Source organism: Mauremys mutica, chromosome 2, assembly GCF_020497125.1.
Source record: "Mauremys mutica isolate MM-2020 ecotype Southern chromosome 2, ASM2049712v1, whole genome shotgun sequence".
Taxonomy (NCBI): Eukaryota; Metazoa; Chordata; order Testudines; family Geoemydidae; genus Mauremys; species Mauremys mutica.
Window position 1 is genome coordinate 291566816 of NC_059073.1, and position 22611 is coordinate 291589426.

At 38.3% G+C, this 22611-nt stretch overlaps 1 protein-coding gene and 1 long non-coding RNA gene across 7 annotated transcripts in view; one reads left to right on the forward strand and one right to left on the reverse strand.

Annotated features, from left to right (window-relative positions):
• The window catches only part of SETD2 (SET domain containing 2, histone lysine methyltransferase), a 145056-nt gene that overhangs the window by 110193 nt on the left and 12252 nt on the right, over positions 1 to 22611 (reverse strand). For all 5 annotated transcript variants that reach the window (XM_045003713.1, XM_045003714.1, XM_045003716.1 and 2 more), the window contains one exon: positions 2348 to 2363. In XM_045003713.1, coding sequence (XP_044859648.1) covers positions 2348 to 2363 — 16 coding nt within the window. The remainder of the gene's footprint in view (positions 1 to 2347; positions 2364 to 22611) is intronic.
• On the forward strand, positions 651 to 12991 carry LOC123363045. 2 transcript variants are annotated; one of them, XR_006576690.1, is made up of 4 exons: positions 651 to 728; positions 2251 to 2322; positions 8476 to 8658; positions 12861 to 12991. It is a non-coding gene; the product is annotated as an uncharacterized LOC123363045 (long non-coding RNA). The 2 variants fall into 2 exon arrangements; XR_006576689.1 differs by having other exon boundaries at positions 8479 to 8658.

Here is a 22611-nt window from a genome sequence, read left to right on the forward strand (position 1 = left end):
ATAATTAAATAGACTTCAGTGGAACTGAAACACCATTGCATTTCACCTACTTGCTATACACAGTAACCAGTTTTCATAAATATAATATCCTCCATAGTATTTTTACAAATAGCAAAATACAGTAGGTCTAAATTAAAGATGATGACCTGGAACTTCAGACACAACTAGTAATTTTGAGTGCCCAACCTGGGACACGTAAAGGGGCTTGATTTTCAAGAAAGATAGAGCACATGCTAGCTTCTGAAAATCACGCTCCTTTAAGATATCTCAAATTTGAGCATCCAAAAATTGAGACCCATCACCACTAGTCACTTCTGAAAATGTAGGCCCCTGTGCCTGTTCAACTGTAAGATAGAAGATTAGAGCATGTGTGTCTCATGATCATCTTTGGGAAGGATACTCTAATAAAGGCATAGAAAATGTTAGCAGATTTGTTTCTTGGGATTTATATGCAATGTTCCTTTTTTCTTGTAGGTGAGATGCAAGAATTTTTTTAAAAGATGAACTATAGGCTTACAAGCCAAATTCTCTCCATACGCATGAAAGGTGAATTCACCCCATAAATAATTTCAAACCACTATTTTCTTCTCACAGTTCTGCCAAAGTCCCAAACCATCAGCTTCTGTTCTGAGAGAATTCCCAGGAAATGGAATGCTAATGACATCACAATAATGTGCCTACACCAGAGTATGGAATTAGCCTACAAAGGTTCAGGCAAAAAGTGTTTTGTGAGTTTGCTTATTTTTTAAACACTGGATATTGAATAGTTTACAAAGTTATTTTTAAGTTACTTAATATCCCCATGAAACAAGAACATATTTTCAAAGTTTTGCCCACAATGTTTGTATTTCATGTTGTACTAAGTGTAGGATGTCTGGACTGCCTCCATTTTGTTTCTTGTTACATTTGTATTGGATATCTGGATCCTACCAGAAAAATTAGGGACAATATAAAATAGCAAAATTCTGGATTCTTCTTGGACTGAACCGTCTATTAATTTTATTTAATGAAACAATTTAACAGAGTTAGGGATAGGCCCAAATCAAAACCTCAGATAAAAAACTTCTGAACTTTGGGGGCGAGGGGTTTGGAATCTGAACTCAGACCTGAACCTTGTAGTTTGGGTCTATTTATACATAAAATAAGGTGCTAGACTGGTAAAATAAGAAAAACAACATGTAAACTACATCTTGTTCCTCCAGTTTTTAATCGTTTATTTAGTATTAAAGCCTGGAGTTGAGGTGCGTCAGCCATCTCACAAGTTAGCTCTTTCACAGATTTTTTTTTTCCCCTTCTGAAAATACACAAAGGTTAAATAATGTGAGAGCCACATTTTAAAAAAAGTTACAGAAAGGAACATTACAAATTCTGTCATCCATAAAATGAAATTTAATGTAGAAAACACTTAAAACAAAGGGGTTAATCTTGTATTACAGAAAACATCTGTATTGGCAAAATACACAAAGCAACATTCTGAGGGCAAACATGACAAAACTGATAAAAGATCAGCCTGTCTGGCCTGTGTTGCAGTGCTGATTGACTGCTGGAGGTGTGGAGTGAATTGAGTATGAATGAATAAGATCTTGTTTAAATTAATCTGATTTCCTGTTTGCTACAAGAGTAGGAAATGTGGACACTTGTGATGATATCTAAACCACAACAGTGAAAACAATCTGTGGCTGTAATGCATCAAAAATTATAAATTTGAAATATCCCTCCTGGCCTGGGAATTTATAGAATACGTTTAGCTTGTGTAAGAAAGAGGAATCTTTTTCACACACACACACACACACACACACACACACACACACACAGTTTCTTGAATCTGAAGTCCTTATATAATCTTGTAATTATGGAACACAAGCTTGGTTAGAAAGCAGTCAATACAATTAGATATTCAGAGGTTCAAAGTCTTCTTCTATTCTGTTAGCACTGGTATTTCTGAGGATGTTCATAACAAGAGTAAGCAAAGATCTTCAGTACAGGACAAGGGATTTGCTGGCTGCCACTTCCCGCAGCCCCCATTGACCTGAAGCGGTGAACTGCAGCCAGTGGACCCGGCAGGTAAACAAACCGGCCCGGCCCGCCAGGGGCTTTCCCTACACAAGTGGAGGCCCCAGCTTGAGAACCACTGGACTAGAGGGGCCATAGAATAATTTTTTTAATCTTGTTACTTTCGATACTTCCAATGCCAATATTGTCTGATCAGGTTTTCTTTATATTTGATGTCTCAATCTTCCTTTTTTTCAGGCACTCTAATGCAGAACAAACAACTAATGCTTTAGTTTCTCCCCACTGTTCTGCTAAAGCATTTCTCAAAAGGTAAGCAATTAATTAGGACACTCACCTCATTTTCTTCTTCTCTATTGCAATCCAGCCGAGAAAGCATGCAAAAGAAAACACAGAAAGAAAGTGTAAATACCTTGCCGAAACAATAGACCTAGTAATAGTCTTTAAATTAAGAAGAAAAAACCCCCTATGAGCCAGATTCTGAAACCTTTATTCACACTGAGTAGCATTTTACTCTCCAAACAGTCCCACTGCAATGAATGAGGCTACTTGCAGAGTAAGGGTGCCACAGTCTCTCCCTATGAGCACTAACTTTCTTAACATGCAGCAAATCACATATGCCAACTACCTCTAAAAAAGAAGAGGCAACAAATCTTTGTTTTTTTAAAAGGTCAGTCATTTCCCCTGGCTTCAATAGTCAAGGACACTGACAGGGTAAAAGCCTTGTTAAAACAGAGCTAATTAAGTAGATGCCCTTTTTCTGATGCTTTAAGAATTAATAAACTGCCTCTTTCAATGAGTAAGACCATATGATAGCATACTGCAAGCTTCCAGTTATGAAATCATGAAAAATAAACTTGAGAAATTTTGGTCATTTTTTCCTTCCAGTTTTGTCAGATGACTTTTAATAATGCCATGAAAAGATCACAACACCTGTCCTTTTCCAGAGAGTTCCCACTCCATCACTACCAAAAATAAAATATTTACAACTTATTTTTTATAGCTTCCTATTATTTTCCAGGGAAACCAAGAGAAACACCCTCATTTTATGTTATGTAATCCTATACTTAAATTCTATACAGCACTTCAATGCCAAGGAGATAGGAACTTTAAACATTCTCACCTCTTGAGCACTAAATGATTGCAAGTGTTAAGCTAATTATAACTAACCTTATAGTATTCAGAACTAAGTGCAACACTCATTTCTGACTTAGCTTTCCTTCATTAAGTTCTTTACACATATACTACATACAAAAATAAGTGATTTCTTCTACAACAAGAAAAGAAGATGATTTCTATTGCTATTTGTTTTTAAATAATTGGGAGATGCTCAAATATTGCATTGATGGATAGATATAAAAAGCTCAGATATTTCTATCACCAGAGGTTATTGTGAAAGTTCAGTTTTATACATAAACTAGCCATTAATCTTCATCAGTCACATCCTTCCTCAGTCATTTGTTGTTTAAAAGTTCTCCAAACATTCTGGCCTTTACAGACATGCACACGTGTCCTTTTATATATAAATCTTATAAACAAAACATGATTTCCCAGCTAATTGCACAAGAGTGGGGATATTTTTCTCTCTCGGACTAGGAAAAGAATCAACTCCAGGCCCTCATTTACGTTAGATTCAGACCAATAATTCACCACTGGTGCAGCTCAACCATTGGCAGCAATGGTGGAAGTGCTCATGCAGAGAGGGCCTGGACATTTTACCAGTGACTTCCAATCCTGAGGCTTCCTGTGAGGTAACAATTTTCAGAGCAGAAAGCCAGCTTTCACTTTCTGTACTGAGCATGCAGCAACTCCTACAGATGGGAGTGAAGACCTGATTGGACACTTCCCCTCCTAAATAAATGTCTCAACACAGTTAGGAACAAGCTAGAGGAAAAAAAACAATCACCACAGATAATATGCTATTGCTTTTCTGAATCATCTGCCTGGGAAAGTGCCCAAGAGGGATCTGGGGGTTGGGATAAATTGTGAATGTTTAGTTGGTGACATTTAGTATTTATTAGTTAATCCTAATCCGTTCCTTCTCCAGATCTATTTTGGTGCTCCCAGGAAGCATCATTCATAAGTTACTTTTACAATATAAATATTAGGCTTTGTGTTTTTATGAAGAAAACATGACCAGTGAGTTTAAGCAACCAATGGGCTTCACAAAGGATGTAAACAAAATTTAATGGGGTTGTGAAAGACTTGAGTTCTCTGTATGTTATCTATGTGCAGGAAGCCTGAAGCCACTTAAGAAAAGTATTTTAACATAGATTACAAGGACAAAAGGCACTATTATGGTCATCTAGTCTGACCTCCTGTATAAATAAGGCCAGAGAACAACCACAAAAAATACTAGAGCAAATCTTTTAGAAAAACATCAAATCTTGATTTAAAAATGGTCAGTGATGGAGAATATATTGTGACTCTTGATAAACTGTTCGTGCTTAATTACTCACTGTTAAAGATTTATGCCTTATTTCCAGTTTGAATTTGTTATACCTTTCTCTGTTAGACTGAACAGCCCATTTGTTCCCCATTTAGATACATATAGAGTGTAATCAAGTCACCCCTTAATCTTTTCTTTGTTAAGCTAAAGAGATGGAGGTCCTTGAATTTATCACTATAAGGCAGGTTTTCTACTCCTTTCATCATTCTTGTGGCTCTTTTCTGAATGCTCTCCAATTTATCAACATCCTTCTTGAGTTAGCATTTAAAAGTAGGTTTCATTTTCAAGTCCAAACAGTGAAATACAATAACAGAAAACCGACATCCTTGAGTCATATATTTCACATGTTAAAAGGAAGTGTTTCTGGGGTTGAAAACTCACAATGAGATTAGATATAGCTGACCACCAACATGTGAGCCGTCTATAAATACATGTTAAAGAGAGTGCCTCTTACGGAGCAACACAGTGCTGCCATACAATAAGAACAAATGGTTGCAGAAACAAATAAGAAGGGTTTCCCCATAAGTCAAATACTTAAAAATAAAACCAAAGTAAGCAGCTGTCTATTGAGCACTGGATTTTCAAAATGTATGATCTGTTTACAGGTAACAAACACTCAGGTCTTTTTTTCCGTTACAGTAATCTTCTATTTGCAGCCAAGAAGAATTATTCAGTGTTTTAAGGCCCACAACGTAATGTAAAGCAAAATTAATCTAAAATAATGGCATATACATATAGCTTCTATCACCTGAGGATCTCCAAGTGATTATAAACATTAAGCATAAAAATTTCAAAACACCTAAGTCATTTCCCATTTTCAAAGTGACTTGGGCACTTAGGGCATGTCTACACTACAAACTTAAATCACGTCGACATATAGCCACTGCAGTCATTACTGAGGTTTTTCATGTCCTCTCTACCCTCCTTCTGTCAGCAGTGCATGTCCTCAATAGGAGCACTTGCACCAACTTAAAAGCAGCAGCATGAGGGTCTGCTGCCCAGGCTCTCAGCTGCTCGCTCCTCACAGAGCTAAGCTATCTGGAGTCTGGCTGAGAGCCCGGACAGCAGCCAGGCTCCAGCTAGTGAGCTCTGCCGGAAGCGGGGAGCAGAGAACCCAGGTGGCAGCTGGACTCACAGCTGGAGCCCCCCACCTGCGCCTGGATGGCTGCCTGAGCTCTGAGCCCACAAGAGGTTCACAACAGGGAGCCTACTAGCCTTTACTGTCAATTTCAGGGCTGCCTCAGATTCAGAGCAGCAGGGGAGCTCACAGCTGAAGCTGTGAAACTGACAAGGCTGGTAGGCTCCCCGCTGTGAAATTGAGCCCTACATAAGAATGGCCCTACTGAGTCAGACCAAAGGTCCACCTAGCCCAGTATTATGTTTTCCGACAGTGGCCAGTGCGAGGTGCCCCAGAGGGAACGAACAGAACCGAGAATCATCAAGTGATTCATCCCGTCGCCCATTCCCAGCTTCTGGCAAACAGAGGCTAGGGACACCTTCCCTGCCCATCCTGGCTAACAGCCATTGATGGACCTAACCTCCATGAAGTTATCTAGTTCTTTTTTGAACCCTGTTATGGTCTTGGCCTTCACATCTTCTGGCAAGGAGTTTCACAGGCTGACTGTGCGCTGTGTGAAGAAATACTTCCTTTTATTTGTTTTGAACCTGCTGCCTATTAGTTTCATTTGGTGACCTCTAGTTCTTGTGTTATGAGTAGTAAACAACACTTCCTTAGCTACTTTCTGTACACCAGTCAGCATTTTATAGACCTCAATCATATCTCCCCTTAGCCGTCTTTTTTTTGAGCTGAAAAGTCCCAGTCTTATTAATCTCTTCTCATATGGAAGCCGTTCCATACCCCTAATCATTTTTGTTGCCCTTTTCTGAACCTTTCCCAATTCCAATATATCTTTATTGAGATGCAGCGACCACATCTGCGCACAGTATTCAAGATGTGGGCGTACCATGGATTTATATAGAGACAACATGATATTTTCTGTCCTATTATCTATCCCTTTCTTAATTATTCCCAGCATTCTGTTCACTTTTTTGACTGCCACTGCACACTGACTGGATGTTTTCAGAGAACTATCCGCAATTTTTTTTTACCCAAACCATTTGGTCCGCTAAAAATAAAACATTATCAGAACAACCATTTTTAATGATATCATCACAATCGAGTGAAAAACACTAGCATTTGAAAAGAGAAATTTTTCCATATGTCTATAGTTTATACCAATTTCTTTGGCAGAGGTGAACTAGACAGTTCAGGTATTTCATTTCACTCGGTCTGGGAGGATGGGCTCCCACTCCCCTCCTCACAAAGACCATGCACTTACTTTAGAATCTACTGTTCTAGATGCAAACTGGGGAGGTGCCTGAGGATTTAGGGAGAGCAGGAGAAAGCAAGATAGGTAATGACTCCAAAAAAAAGAAGGATCCTGATCTAGTAATTACAGTCCATTAAATTTAACTCATTGAATTTTACTAGGGAATTGAAGTATATTAGCAGAACAGAGCAATACAGGTGGGAACAAATCATGCAAGATAAATTTGGTTTTGGATAGAATATAAATAGGTTAAAGGAATGCTGTACATATAACTAATTTTGTAATGCATCTTGTATAATCGCCAAATCTTATCTGAAAAAATTAATTCATACTGAAGGGAGACCATAAGAAATATCTTCTCCCTCGCATAGTACTTCAGTCAGTAGCAGAGAACTGAAACTTGCTGCACAAAGCACTTACTCCATAACCCAGCATTACCTACAGCTTTAAACTGACCAGGATTGCACGGATTGCATCAGTTTCACCCTGCTGCTGCTGTTTTCCTGAAGGATATTTTTAAGAAGGAGAAGATGTGACACATGATATCAACAATAGCAAGTTAAATTTAAAACCATCTCCTCTGGTGCATATCAAAAATATGCATGGGCTTCTTAATGTTACCAGCTGCACTGGTTTTAGCTTGAAATCTGTTTGAGAGATTCCGGCTACACTGGATTTAAAGTCATTTGAAAATTCCATATTGCTACATATTAAGTACGAGCATTGTAGTAAACTTTATGAAAGAGGAATAAGCACAACAAAAAGGTATTAGCCTGATGACTTCATTATAACCGCAACATAACTACAATGGTTTAGTGATGGCATGTTAATGGACTATGTTTCTAGCAACCTTGCTTAAAGTTTTCCTCTTTTGCATTTTATTAAACTTCAGCTATAAAAGAAAACATGTTTATATTTAAATCAGACACTTTTCCTTTTCTCAGAGACCGCTTGGTAGTTTATTTTTGTAAGAAAAAGAGGATTTTAAAACCTAAAATAGAAATCACATTTTAAATTGAAGACAGCTATGAACTGATGGGTGGAATTCTGATGGATGCAATTCGCCCAATCATATTATCCATTATATGCCTTCTGTAATCCTGTATAAAATACTACACGTGTTAGCATAAAACAAATTTTTTTTTTAAATCAAGACAAATTAAAATAAAGAACCATATTCACAATTCTGACAGCCTGTCGCAGTCACACAACAGTGAAAAATACTTTTACCCAGTTAGGTGACAGTGAGATTTGTAAATGTACATATACACACAAGCCCCACGGGTCTGACTGACACTGACTAAGAGTAAATATAAATCCTAACTACTACATAATAAGGAACATCTTTGCCATTCCAGGCTGTCATGGGCATGTTAATAAAAAAGGAAGGTCTTCCCCCCCACCCAAATGTACAGCATCTCAGGCATTTCTAATGTATTTATCAACTTGGTATGAAAGCTTTCTTTTGCCTCTATTGTATGCCACCTCACAGGTGTCATTTACTTATAAACTTTATCTAAACTAGACAATGTTACCAAAAAATTCCTGATGATGATAGAACCACTAATAGAACTGGGTTCTGGTGGCTTCCAGCATTTTTATCACTTAATTAAACATGCAGGTTTTTTGAGTTCTGAGAGTGCAAAACACATACTGATTTTTTATTTTATTTTTTTTAATTTGCAGAAGACATCTGAAACTAGAAATTGCAAATTTGACTTGTTTTATATGGTCCTCATTGAGAAAGAAAGGATCCCAGTTTGAAGAAAAAGTTCTCTCCCTTTGCTATGTGGCTTCTAGAGGAGGAAAACAGATTCAAAACAGTAAACAATGCAACATCAAAACAGAACTCTTCAGCCTCAAGAAAAGGTACCTTGCACTTTTTTCCTGATATTCTCAGCCACACAGCATATTCAAGAATGAAGCGTTAACAATATTGCACTGGGAAATAGAAGTAAAAGAAGAGAGGTATAAGAAGGACTTCACTTTCTTTTCCCTGCAGATATGCAGTCCACACTATACAAGAAAGGCATACTGCAAATAATAGGGGAATACTGCAATTTTTTTGAGTGCTTCTTCACAAGCACTTTATTAAAAAAAATCCAAGTTTGGGACCATAAATATTTATAACCTTGGACCCTAATTTGAGCAGCAGAAATACAACCTTCCTCATACTTCCAGTGGTCAATCTTGACCTGGTGGGACTGATGTCATTGCCAGCAAGAATGCCTGTTAGTGCCTATAGACATGGTAAATTTTGTGATATGAATAGCTGTACATTGGGAATAAGAGAACCCCTCAATTTCACCTAGACCACTGAATCACCATTGCCCAGCAACACCTGTCAGTCATTACTGTCCTAGGCTGAATCTGAACCAACAATCCAGACATGAAAGAATCTCTATTTTATTGCTCAATTCAACCCACCCAGTTTCCATAACTTTTATTTTCAGCGTGAAACAATATCACATCAGTTAAAATTATAGAATCTATATCAGGGCAAGCCACTACAGAGCTGCTGGACATAATAAATGAGAGGGTATTATTCATGCTTAGAAGCAATACAAATGCCCAATTCACAATTATTAATTTTTATTTCTGTCACTCACTCACTGACAAATGTAACTAATAGTAAAAAAAAAAAAAAAAACCCAAAGTTTAGAAAACTCAGGTTTTATCAAGTGTTTGGTTAATTAATCCCTAATGTGCCTGGAGATTTAAAACAATCATACAAATTAGTACCAGTTTCAATAATAATGCTGTACTTCTAGTCCACAAGAATGTCCTTGAGAACTACCACTGGATTATACTACTGTGAGAAAAGCAGTGAAGTAACAGACAATCCAGTACCTTTTTCCCTCCTCCCAACAACTGGCATAGAATAGGAGGGCTAAGACATACAGCAACAGTGTCAAGCCCCCTATTTAAAAGGAACTTAAACTCAACTCAGTGTCCGAACTGGAGTTAAATGAGTTTCAGTATACACATGTCCCTGAATCAATCCCCTCCCTCCAACCCATCACCACTCTCTACCATGGTCAGTGTTTGTAGTTCTAGAATAGATTTTCCTATTTTAAAAGTGTTTCTCCTTCATTGCTTTGTGAAAGAACCCCACAAACCGGGATAACTGTCTGTGCCAGGAAAACAGCATAGTTTACTGTACACACATTTCTATCAAATGCAAAAAGTATATCAAAAGAAATAACTCATTTTTACTATAATCTTTCATTTACAGGAATCTTAGGGGCTACTTGTAACAATAGTGCTATAACATTTTAGACAGAAATGTGATTTTAGAGCTACTATTGCTGGGCTGGGATGTCGCTGAACAATCTTGTATAGGGAATGACAGATGCTCCTGCTGGAGGAGATGCCTTGTTAGGCACAAAGCAATCCCTGGTCAGATTAAGGAGAAAGAGGCACAAGAAACAGCTTGTTGAAGCCATAAATTTGTATTATAAGGCTGGTACGGCTTCCTGTCTCCCCATCTCTGATGAGGTCATAATTTGCTAACACCATGAACAGAGACCTTAAATAACAATGTGCAGTGATTTTCAAGACACTGGAGTACATAAAACTACCTTTAAAAACCAGTTGTCTCCCTCAGAGTTGAGTGGCAGTACTCTGGAAGCTGAAGTTGAGGGAATAAGGTTAGTATCCAAGAGGGGTGGGATGAAGAGGATGCAACAGTAGGGGCAAAATACAACCTGTGCCTGGACGAGTGTTTTGATGTTGAGTACTCATTTCTATTGAAGCCTGAAGGGAGGTTTTTTCCCCCACTTTTTCCTCTCTTTTATTCTGGTTTACACAATTCAGTCCATTACATCAACCTACCCTCCTTCAAACAAAGAGCATCTTTTTAAAACCAAGGAACTTCACTAAAACTGAGCACTGTATCTGAGCTGATATTCCTGCGAAGATAAAATAAAAGAGTAGTGCTTTTCTAGGGCTGGTCTACACTATGGGGGGAGGAGGGATATCAATCTAAGTTACGCAATTTCAGCTATGTGAACAACAACAGACTTAGATCTACTCACTACGGTGTCTTCACTGCAGTGTGTTGACGGGAGACACTCTCCCATAGATTCCCCTTGCGTTTCTCGTTGACGTGGAGTACTGGAGTTGACGCTAGAGCAATCGGTGGTCGATTTATCATGTCTATACTAGACAAAAATAAATCGACCCCCGCTGGATTGATTGCTGCCCATTGATCTGACTGGCAGTGTAGACAAGCCCCTAGTTAAATCCCCTACCTGAGGATACCTTAAAGACTATTGTGTATATGTCACTATAGGTATGTGCACATTTTTTTCCCATTTAGAAAACAAAATACCTGACCTTGATTGTAACTCTGCTTTCAGGTTGTTGTACCAGCCCCTTGTCTCCCAGCTACCATAAACAACGTACAACAGTCATCACCCCTGTTTATCAACTCAGCCCTAACTTCAGAGCTGTGACAGGCACTTTCATAACAAAATGCCTGCTTCTCAAGGAAGTTATTAACAGAGATTTTAGACAAGGTTTTGTTTTTTTTTCCTAGTTTCTAAGGCTTTGTCCACAATGGAAATCTGCCTGGTTACAACCAGGTGTGCCCTGCCACTAATGTAATGGTATCAGCACAAACCCCTAGGGTGGACAAGACAAACGGCTGTAAGCTATAACTTGCACTGTTGCAGTTTATCCCAGTGTCACACAGTGGTAAGCTCCACTTGTGCATATACTGGGTCTACACAGATTTTCTACTGATGCAGGTATACCAGGGGCCCGTTATCAATGGCAGTAATCAGGGCAATTGTCAAGTGTAGACAAGGCTTTAGTTTCAACCCTGCCTTCTCCTTTCCTCACTTAATCAGGCTCTAACATTCAGAGCTGGAAACTAAGATCTGTTGCTCAACATACATTTTGGTGAAGAACACTTTGTAGAGCACTCTGAAGGAAAGCACTATCTAAATACTTGATTTGTACAGTACTTGACATTTTCAGGATGTTTAACTTCATGTTTTAGCCAGGCCTATAATAATCCTACATCAGTGCTCAGTGGCATCGTGCATTGTCACTGGCATGTCAGTGTAGAATTCCTTACACATGCTGAGCTACTTGCACAGATTACCCCAGCAATCCCCAGAGTTAATGTTTGTCTCTTAATACACAAAAAGCTGAACTTTGCAAACTGAGAAAGAGGCAGATCAACTTTTGAGCCACACAAATTGATACTGTCCATTCAAATGCTAGATTTTAAAATAATTAAGAACCTAAATTGACACAGCTTCCAATTCAGACATGCACAGTATCCCTACATGGACAGGAGCCATTAAGAACAGATCCAATAGGCATCATAGCACAATATGGAAAAATTATAGCTCTAATTTTTTTTACTGTGATCATTTTCACAGCTGGAGGGAATATACGCTTGATACTGGCATGAGCTAAAATGTCTTTTCTTGGCCAACTGGCATCCTCAAAGCTGTGGTAACAGAGAAAACTCTACCCTAGCAACCATTAAATGTTGCCTCTGGTTCCAGAGGAGGTGTGTCAGGGAAATGGAGTGGACGGGGTAGGTGAGTGGGTGAAGGATGATTGCCATGATAAAGGTCTGAGCTGATTTGGTAGGAAGCAGTTGAAGTCCGAGGAGAAGATGAAAAATGGATACATGGCCATGTTATGAAAAGCATTTGCCCTTCACTGCTATTCTGAGAAGACACACAAAGAGAAAGTGGGTCAAAGAGAGCAAGCACATGTGAAAAACTGCAGTAATTTCCCCAAAAGCTAAATGTATTAGTTGCTATTTGTACATGTTTATATTAAAATATTACAATTTTAGAGCAGCTAGGATACTTTGCTCTGGGAAGCAGGAGGCTCGTTCAGAATTATACCACCAGCTTTTAGTGGCTTCTAGTCTTTTGTTCTAATACAGAATACATGCACCCACTACTTCCCCTTAAATAATCTAAAATCTCTCTGGTCTGTTAAAGATAATTCTTTTCAACTCACCCTCTCTCCCCCTTTTGTTCAGCACCAGGAGATGTCTAAATAAGAAACCAAATGAGTGCTTAATTTTTAAACCATGACAGGAATCATCATAAGCAATGTCGTTGCCATAGCAGCCATGCACAGGATTACTGAGAACACTGCAAGTAAATTAATGATTGCATGCACAATGACTAAACAAAGGTGGAGAACGAAAAAGACACCAACACAGTCCAGCTGAGACAGCGTGTAAAGGCAAGAAAAGGATATTAAAATCAATTTATAAAATCAAAATGAGTTAGCCACAAATCCACAACATAATCTTAAATGAAGACTTCTAGTCTGGTAATGTTTCAGACACAGCATGGGTAGTCCATAACTTCCTTGGAATGTCCTCTCCCCATCCATCCTCCTCTAGATATCAGAGGATTTTTTATTTGTAGCTCTTAGAGGGTATAAGAGCTGGGGACTCACCATTCCCACTGCCTTTACTGCTTGTTAAATGCCAGTGATTGGTTTAAATTTAATCTCACTTCCTGTAAACCCTGGTACCAGAATTCTGCCTCCCCATACCCCCCCATCATAAAACAGCACACATGGTGATGAAATACCGACTGCAAGGTATCAGAAGAGCCATTGAAAATTAATCTTCCAACTCTAACAACATCTTCATTCCTTAATGTGTTTGCATTGCTACTCCCATCTTCCATATAGTCCATGGTAGGTTGTAGGTGCCTCATGGCAGGGACCTTGCCTTTTCCACATCTGTAATGTGTTGTGTACACTTACATCACTACAACAAATAATCCATAGCTATCTATTCGGCATCATGAGTCCACCTGCAGGTGAGACAGAAAAAGATATAGAACTTGACTGAAGCCACAGAAGCTTAAGCAAACTAAACAGTGATGGGATAAGAGGGAAGGTCCTCTCATAGATCAGTAACAGGTTAAGAGATGGGAATCAAAGGACAGGAACAAATTGTCAGTTTTCACAAAGGAGAGAGGCAAATAGCAGGGTCACCCAAGGATCACTATTGGGACCTGTGCTGTTCAATATATTAATAAATTATCTGGAAAAGGGGATGAACAGTGAGGTGGCAAAATCTGCAGACAATACAAAAAGTTACTCAAGATCATTTAGTCCAAAACTGACTGCAGAAAGTTACAAATGGATCACAATAAATTGGGTGACTGAGCAACAAAATGGCAGGCAAATTCAATGTTGATAAGTACAAAGTAATGCACATTGGAAAAAATAATCCCAACTATACATACAAAATGACAGGATCTAAATTTGCTGTTACCACTCAAGAAAGATCTTGGAGTCATCATGGTTAGTTCTTTGAAAACATCCACTCAACGTGCAGTGGCAGTCAAAAAAAGTTAACAGGTTAGGATCCACTAGGAAAGGGTTAGCTAATAAAGCAAAAAATATCATGATGCCACTATGTAAATCCATAGTTCACCTACACCTTGAAAACTGCATACAGTTCTGGTCGCCCCATCCAAAAAAGATACAATTGGAAAAGGTGCAGAGAAGAGCAATGGAAATGATTAGGAGAATGGAACAACTTCCATATCAGAGGTGTGTAAAAGGACTGGGACTGTACAGTTTAGAAGAGAGATGACTAAGAGGGGGGTATAGGATAGAGGGCTATAAAATCATGAATGGAATAGAGAAGTATTATTTACCCCTTCAGATAATAAGATACCCAATGAAATGAATAGGCAGCAGGTTTAAAACAAATATAAGGAAGTACTTCTTCACACAACACAGAGTCAACCTGTGGAACTCATTGCTGGTGGATTCTGTGAAGGCCAAAGTATAATTGGGTTCAAAAAAGAATCCTAAGTTGATGGAGGATAGGTCTATCAATGGCTATTAGCCAAAATGGTCAGGATGCAAACCCATGCTCTTGGTGTCCCGAACCCTCCAATTTCTTGAACCTGGGACTGGAAGACAGATCACTTGAAATTGACCCTTCTGTTCATTCCCTCTGAAGTATCTGGCACTGGCCACTACTATCAGAGACAGGATACTGACCTGGATGTACTACTAGTCTGAACCAGTATGGTTGTTCTTATGTTAAACATTCCCTGATGACACACTAAAGTGACTGCTTTCAAATCTTTCCTTTGGGATACAAAGTCACAAGAAGAAGAGCTATAAAATCAAGTGTAACATTAAAAAGACAGTGACGTACTCCTAATCAAAGTAAGGTGGTACTTACAAAAATACGGCAAATACATGACATCCCTAGTACTTTTCATTTTACCCTTTTAAATGTTTTTAAAACTCCTTGGAAGCTTGAAATTAAAAACTACATCCCACGGCTAAGGCCTGGACTGGGATGTCGGAAATCTTGGTTCAGTTCCCAGCTCTGCCACAGACACCCTGTGTGGCTTTGGGCAACTCACTCAATCTCCCTACCCCAGTTCCCAATATTATGCTTGTATGTTCTATCCCTTTCTCTCATCCTTTGTCTTGGCTATTTATAAAGAAAGCACTTCAGGTTGGGACTGTCTCTTACTATTTCTATGCACAGCGCCTAGCACAATGAGGCCCTGATGTTGGTTTAAGACTCACGGCACTACTTTAATACAAATAAAAAATAAAAAGATTTCCTCCATTGGGTACACACTGTTTATTGCTATAGGATTATTCCTAAATACTGAGCTTTTTGTTGTTGAGCATATATAGTAGAAAAGAATTAAAATGAAGGCCATGAAGAATTACCTGAATTTTGCAAAGACAGATAAAGACAAAAATTAGGTCAAATGTTGATCTTGGAAATAATCTTAAGTGTCCTTTTATGTCCTTTTTTTAATATGAAAACCATTTCAGCTTTTCAATTTGGAAATATTTTTGAAAGTTCATTTAATCTCTTGTTTGTGCAAACAACTGCTTGAAATACCATAAGGAAGGGGTTGGTACATACTTTTCATAATGTAAACTCTACTCTGCCTTCTGATTCATTTTAAAAATAAAAAAAAAATAAGGTTACCCTAGGGCAGAATAGCTTTCCTAAAATTATGACACTATAGGAGAATCGTATTTATCTCAGACGCAAACCTGTGAGAGCTCAGAAAAGATGCAAAGAAAAACCCTCATGGCCACAAAACTGACACTTAACCAGAGGAAGTAACACAATTCTAAGAAAAAACACAACATTATACCACAAAGGGCAATGATTATGCAAACTAAAGATTACTTTCCACACATGGATATGCAGAGAACTTCTCAAACACACTCTTGTGAGGGCTTACATTGCTAGTAGTACGGTGTTTTCCCCTTCAATTTCATTAATGAACAAATGGCGGCTATTTGTAAACTGCTCCAGTGTTTCATCTAAGTGTCTGAGCTGCCACCAACTGGCTTTTTGCTCATAGCTTCTTCCATTTCAAAACTCATCCTGACAGTTTCATGTAATCACCAAAGCTCTACGTAAACAGTTACACGGGCAATGTGTTGAGACCATTTCTTGGTATGGAGGCAAAAGGTACTAAAGGAACATGCTTCTTCCCCCCCCCCCCCCGCCCCTCTCCTACACAGAGCAAAAAAAAACAGCGAACCATCCGGTATAAGCCGAGTTTACACATTGTAGTAACAAACTGGTTATACTAACAGTTTGGTCTATTAGTGTGGACTGAGCAAAATTGTGTTATAACCAGGTTTAAAAAAATGCTCTCAATACAATGAAACAAGATCAATACCAATAAACAATTTTCAAGACGCATGCTCTAAACCAGGGCTGTACCTCCACCTGGTTTCATAACCAGTGATAACGCTGTTTGGACCTAACCATATTAGCAATTTTTCTAAAATATTCCCTGCTAGCAATGGTGGGAGCAACAGGAGATAAAGGACCACAAGTCACAGTGTTTAAAACCTTAGCACTAAGGCTCCCTCATCATAGTTATCAGTAGAGATGTGCCAATGGAATGATGGGCAGTTCTCTGAAAAATAGTAAGGACACAGCAATAGCAGCTAGCTAGACCATGCTGTAACAAACTTTGGCTGCCACAATGTCAAGGAATGTTTGCCATATGCAGACAGACTTTTTGCTAACTGGAAGGAAAACTAGACTTGTCTGTGCCACTTGAAGAAAAGTCATTTTAATGCTCTTAACATAAACTAAGAAATAAGACTAGTCTTAGGCTTAAAGTAACTTTGTTAAAAGATTCAAAAATGGATTCAAGCTGAACATTTCTGGGCAGGATCTTTCAGATTTCCTGAGTTCCATAAACAGTTAGGATTTAGACTGCAAATTTGATGCATGAATATACATACCAACACCCTCCCCTCAAAAGCTGGCCCTTTGAAACACAGAATAATCAATGGTGATACTTTTAAACTCTTTGGCACTAATGGCTTCAGAGAGCATGTTTATAGTTGTGCAAGGGAAAAAAGGGTTTGGCCATTAAATTTAATGAATCTCAAGAACCCTGCAAAACAAACGTATCGACTAGACAAGCCTAATAATAACGTGCAGCTCTGATGTGTCACCTGCAATTTGTTTTCCTCTCTGTTTTGAAGAAAACAATTGGGTCCTCCCTGCAGCGCTCCTTCTAGCAGAAGGGTTCTATTACATACATTTGCAACCTCCTCTGAGGGCTGGACAAGTACAATATTCCTCCAGACTGAGCCAACATGTTTCGTCTCCTTTCCCGATGCTTCTTCACTGTTCCGAAGGCTCTCCGTCAGCCAATGAAAGCAAAGTCCACTCATCCATACATTAAAGATATTTAGGGCGTCAAAATTGCCTGTCTAGGAAACATTTTAAGTGACAGGCAAGACATAAGATTCATAGTTAAAAGGCAATCAAGCTGTCTAACCATGAAAAGTCATGGAGCTGAAGAAGAGCTCTGTGTAGCTCAAAAGCTTGTCTCTTTTACCAACAGAAGTTGGTCCAATAAAACATATTACCTCACCCATCTTGCACCATGAAAAAAATTAGTCTGATAGGCCAAGAAATTATAGCCATATACATCATTCCCACCTGTCATAATTTCCCCCTCCCCACCTTTACTTTAACAAATACAGTTTGCATGTGTAACCTATGCCTGCTTGATGTGGCGCTCTGTTCCCCTCTAGTAGCACCTAGACCATTCTAGAGATTAATAAGTTTACTACAGCATTAGCTAAGAGCCATGTGGCTTTTAGTTCATGCAGTAGAGGTGCGTGCACTAAGCTTCAAAAGTCCCAGGTTTGATCCCGCTCGCCGATGACCAGGGTCTGTCGGTGTTACACACGCATTACTTAGTCTCTAATAAAAGGTAAAAAGTTTTTATGTTCATCATTACTCTAGACCTACATGACAAAACAAATGCTATCAAACTGTGAAAAAGGTCAGGAACCAAAGATGAAGGAAAAATCCAGATTGTTCAAAATAGACAAAGCACTGACATATCAAGGTGTAAACTTACACTATCTGTGGTAGGTATTAGACACACTTATCATTAAAGTTGATAACTAAGCCCTTGTTCCCATTATTTCCTCCCAAAAGCGAAAGAACTAAAGACTCAACTAATCATGTCCTCTGCAGTCCAACCAGCACACACCTTTCATATCTATTCCAAGATTTTTCCATGTCAAACTTAAAATTAAGAGCATTCACTTTTAGAATGTTTTCATTGTATTTTTCAGTACTGAGAGTTCAACAGATTGCCGTATAAATTTTACATATATACATACATACATACACACACACACACCCATCTTAGAATAAATTTTTCAATAGTTTAATAACACCCATCATTAATTAGATTCCTAGGCTCACTGATCTCTGGATGAAAAAAACTAAAATCTAATTTAAATCATTCCCTGGTTTATCAATGCTGTTAACAGATCAAGAAGAGATTTTTACATAAGTTCTGGTCTGACCCCCATGAGTTTTTGGATAATTTAAGATCTCACTAGTAAACTTATCTCAAGTCTGACCATGTTTAGTTCTTGAAGCCTATCTTCACAAGGCTTTACATTTGTACCCCAAATTAGTCAATGTTTTCCCCTGTATGTCTTCCAATGTATGGATGTCCTCAAAAAAAAAATCAGTCTTCCATTTGGTATTCTAGATGTGGCCTCAAGCATCTTCTACAGCAGAATCCTTAGTCCCTTCCTTTATAACCCAGTGCATACAAACACCATTTGCTTTCCCTGCAGTATCATACAGTTCAATACTTACTAACATACTTAGGGTCTTTCTAAATTCTAATTCTAGCATGCTACCCATTCACTGCCTACTACACCTCATCTCATCAAATGCTGGTCCTTACATTTTATAAGACGACTGCCTTCACCATTTATCTTCGCAGATCCTTCTGCAAATCTGTATTTCCACAGTATTTATGACAGATCCAATGTAGGCATCAGCAAGTTTAGATGCATGTTTTTGGTTTTACAGATAAAATTGAGATTAGCCACTATATAGAGCCCTGAGGGACATCACTTACTCCTTTGCTGCCATTTATGAACTATGTACCACCCCAGCCAGATTTTTATCCAGGTCACTGCTTCAGTACAGAATCCAAAATCCTTGTTTTACTTTGTTGTTTCTTATGTGATAAATAAAGTTTAAGCTTATATTACAAAACTTGCCGACTAGGTTCAGTGAGCAACTCCACACATCTTGGAAGTCACTCTTCCCTCCCCTCCAACACAAGGGGCTACAAATTTAAAAATAATCTAAACTCTAGGCATTACTTTTTAAACAATTGGATTGTCTGAAATAAATTACTTGGTAAAGCCCACCACTGCAGGAGGGGGAGAAACAAGTTATTGAAAACACAGTTAAACACTCTGGGCAAACATATGAAGTGTATTATTGCCCTCAGACAGGTACAGTTCCCAGCATCCTGGTTTGGTTGCTGTGGCAACACTCAACAGAAGCTGATTTCAGGTGGGCAAACTACAGTAGTAGCAGAAACTTAACATATCCTGTTTTTATGCAAATATAACAAATAATAAAGGAAGTGAAAATGAAAATAGGCTTATGTAGGTTTCTAAACACTGGTCTTCAAAATTTTCTGCAAGGTATCAGCACTGCTATTAAAGGGTATTATAAGTACAACTGCAAGTGCTTCACTACTTTTACTGTAACCAGAGTTGCCAACTTTCACACGGTTAAATAAGTACCCAGACTTTCACAATAAGCCAAAAATCAAGCTAATCCCAATTCAAAACAAGGACAAAACAAGCTAATCCCCAAGAACCCCAACATTCTGTGTGTCTAGATCCCCCGGCATGCAGTCTGGGACTGTGGTGGGCCCACTGTGCACCCCTGCCTCTCTCCCCACTTTGCCCCTTGCTGCTGTTTGCCAGGAGCCGATCCAAAAAAAAGAAAAAAGAAGCTACAAGCAACAAGCTACAAGCCAAACACTAGCCAACAAGCAACTTACAAGACAATTAATCCAAAAACAAGCCCAATTTCTGTGGTATTTTTGCGGGTTTGGCATGTCTGACTAACACTATTTCCACTCAGAACTGTCAATTTCTCCTTGTCAACTGCAAAACCTTGCCTGTTTAGTCTCAAATGGGATATTTGGGTGTGGGGGGGAGAAATAGAAAAATCCATTAGCTATTTATGAGTAATATAGGTGGGAGAAGGTGATTCTTCTACTCCAAAACTTTTTTAAAAAAACAAATAGCTCAGGTAATTGAACTAGACTTTATGTTTCACATGTGATTAGTTCTCAATGAGGACTGCTGGGTCCCATCAGCATACACTGAAAATTAACAAGATACACGCAATTAAAAATGGGCTTGACTATGGATAGTAAAAGTAATGCCTATGGAATTACGGAGTTATAAGAACCAGCTGCATAACTGTCCAGTGTACCCAGTAGGTACTGAGTGTCAGTCAGTAACTAATAGACTAGTCAACTTTAATATCTATGAAGTGATAAAACAGAAGTTGCACAATTCCACTAATGCAACCAGAATCCATTTTTTTCTTTTAAATTAAGCATAATTAAATGCAAATAACCTATTTTTAATGCAGCATTAAGTTTACACATATGACCATACAACTCAGGAAATTACACTTAAATTTCTCATTGTACTGTTAGTTCATCCCTGCTGCAGAGGCAGCACTTTTCATTACTAGTTAGGATACTACATGTATATCTTATAGAAACATATTTATATCCTCAATACATATAAACTTAAGGCTACTTAAGAGTTCTGCCCTTTATACTTTTGAAGTCTAACTTGTTACTGACACATTAGACCTATAAAACTAGAAAGTATTTAATATTAAAGAATTAAAATACTATGCTAACTGTTTCTGTCCACAATGGGACAGGACTTCACATGATAATAAAGCCAGGCAGAAAAAGGCTTTTTTACCTGCTTCAGATTTTAGCATCTGTCTCATAATGGTTTGTCCAGCTAATCAGAGGCCTGAAAACATATTATACGTGCTACAATACCTAGCAACAGCTAGGATATACTAGCAACCTTAACTCCTGCTTTTGTTATTTTTCATCCATCCATAACATTTACAGTAGTTAAAAAGAAAAAAGCGTTACTGACTTGGTCATGCCATTTAGCATGGAGCAGTTATGATGTCAATGAAAATACACAAGTCACTGCAAATATTAAACACTATTCAATGTTCAAAATAACTATTTTGAAGTGCTCAAAAGATGCTACATTTAGAGGACACACCTTTTAAGAAAGCAACAATCAAATTGAACACCTAATTATGCAACTACTCTCTAGATGCCATTTCACCTGTTTCTTCCATTCCCTTCCTTCCACTTTCTACAACTATCTCATGTCAAAGGGAAACTCCCAATCTAGATCACTTCTGTCTATTGTCACCACACACCTAGAATTACTATGACTGGAAGCTAGGGGGGAAAGTATTTCTCCAGTCCTAGTTTGTTTACTTCGTGCATTTGACAGCATTTTTCTGTCAGTTTTCCTTTTTGTAAGACTCTTTTACACCAGAAGCAGAAAACAAAGAGCTTTATAAAAACAGAGGGAAAATTGTAAAACTACAGAAATTTGGCACAGGAACTCAGTGGTAGATGAAGTATCTGAAACGTAGTGTAATTTATACTCTTTCAGTTAACTTAATTTCAGGTTGACTGTGTTCCTTCAAGACACTGTATGCAGCATGGGCAGGGTAGATTTGCCATGTTTCTTGAAACATAAGCAAATGGAAGAGGAAGAGTGATACAGGGGAGATGACTAAGGTGGAAGCTGTATGAGAAATAAGAAGAGAAATAAGAAAAGCAATGGAGGGGAGAAAGCGCAGAGCAAGAAATCCCTCTCCATCTGCCAAAAAAAAGCGAGGGAGCTCAAAGTTAGATACCCAAGAACAGAAAAGGGAAGAGAATTCTTAATGCAGGAAAGAAAAGTCCAGCTCTGATTTGTACAAAACAGATTTTTTATTTTTCAAAGAAAGAAAATTAACTGTTGGAGAACACAAAGTTGGAAAAAGAAAAATTAGGTTAGAGCATGACAGAACGTAAGTTATACAGTACCATTTTACACACAATAAGCTTGTTGTCCTATTGTAAGTGCAAAATGATCAGCAAACCGCCTCATGTAATTCCACTCAACTAGTTCTCTACCGAAGTCCAGAGAATAGGATCAATTTTTGTAAAATCCAGAAGGGGGTTTCCAGTTAGAGAACCGTAACACCTGTATAATTTAAGCTATACAGGATGATTGCATAAAGTACAGCTCTAGTTGGGAACTCAACATACAATTACCACATGAATAGTCTGCAGATAATTAATGAATTATTCAAATAATTTAATCTGCTTATGTGAACAAGTCAGTACGCTATTTTCCCACAATTGGGTACTGTGCACTGTTCAGTTCTACATTACCTCAAAGTAT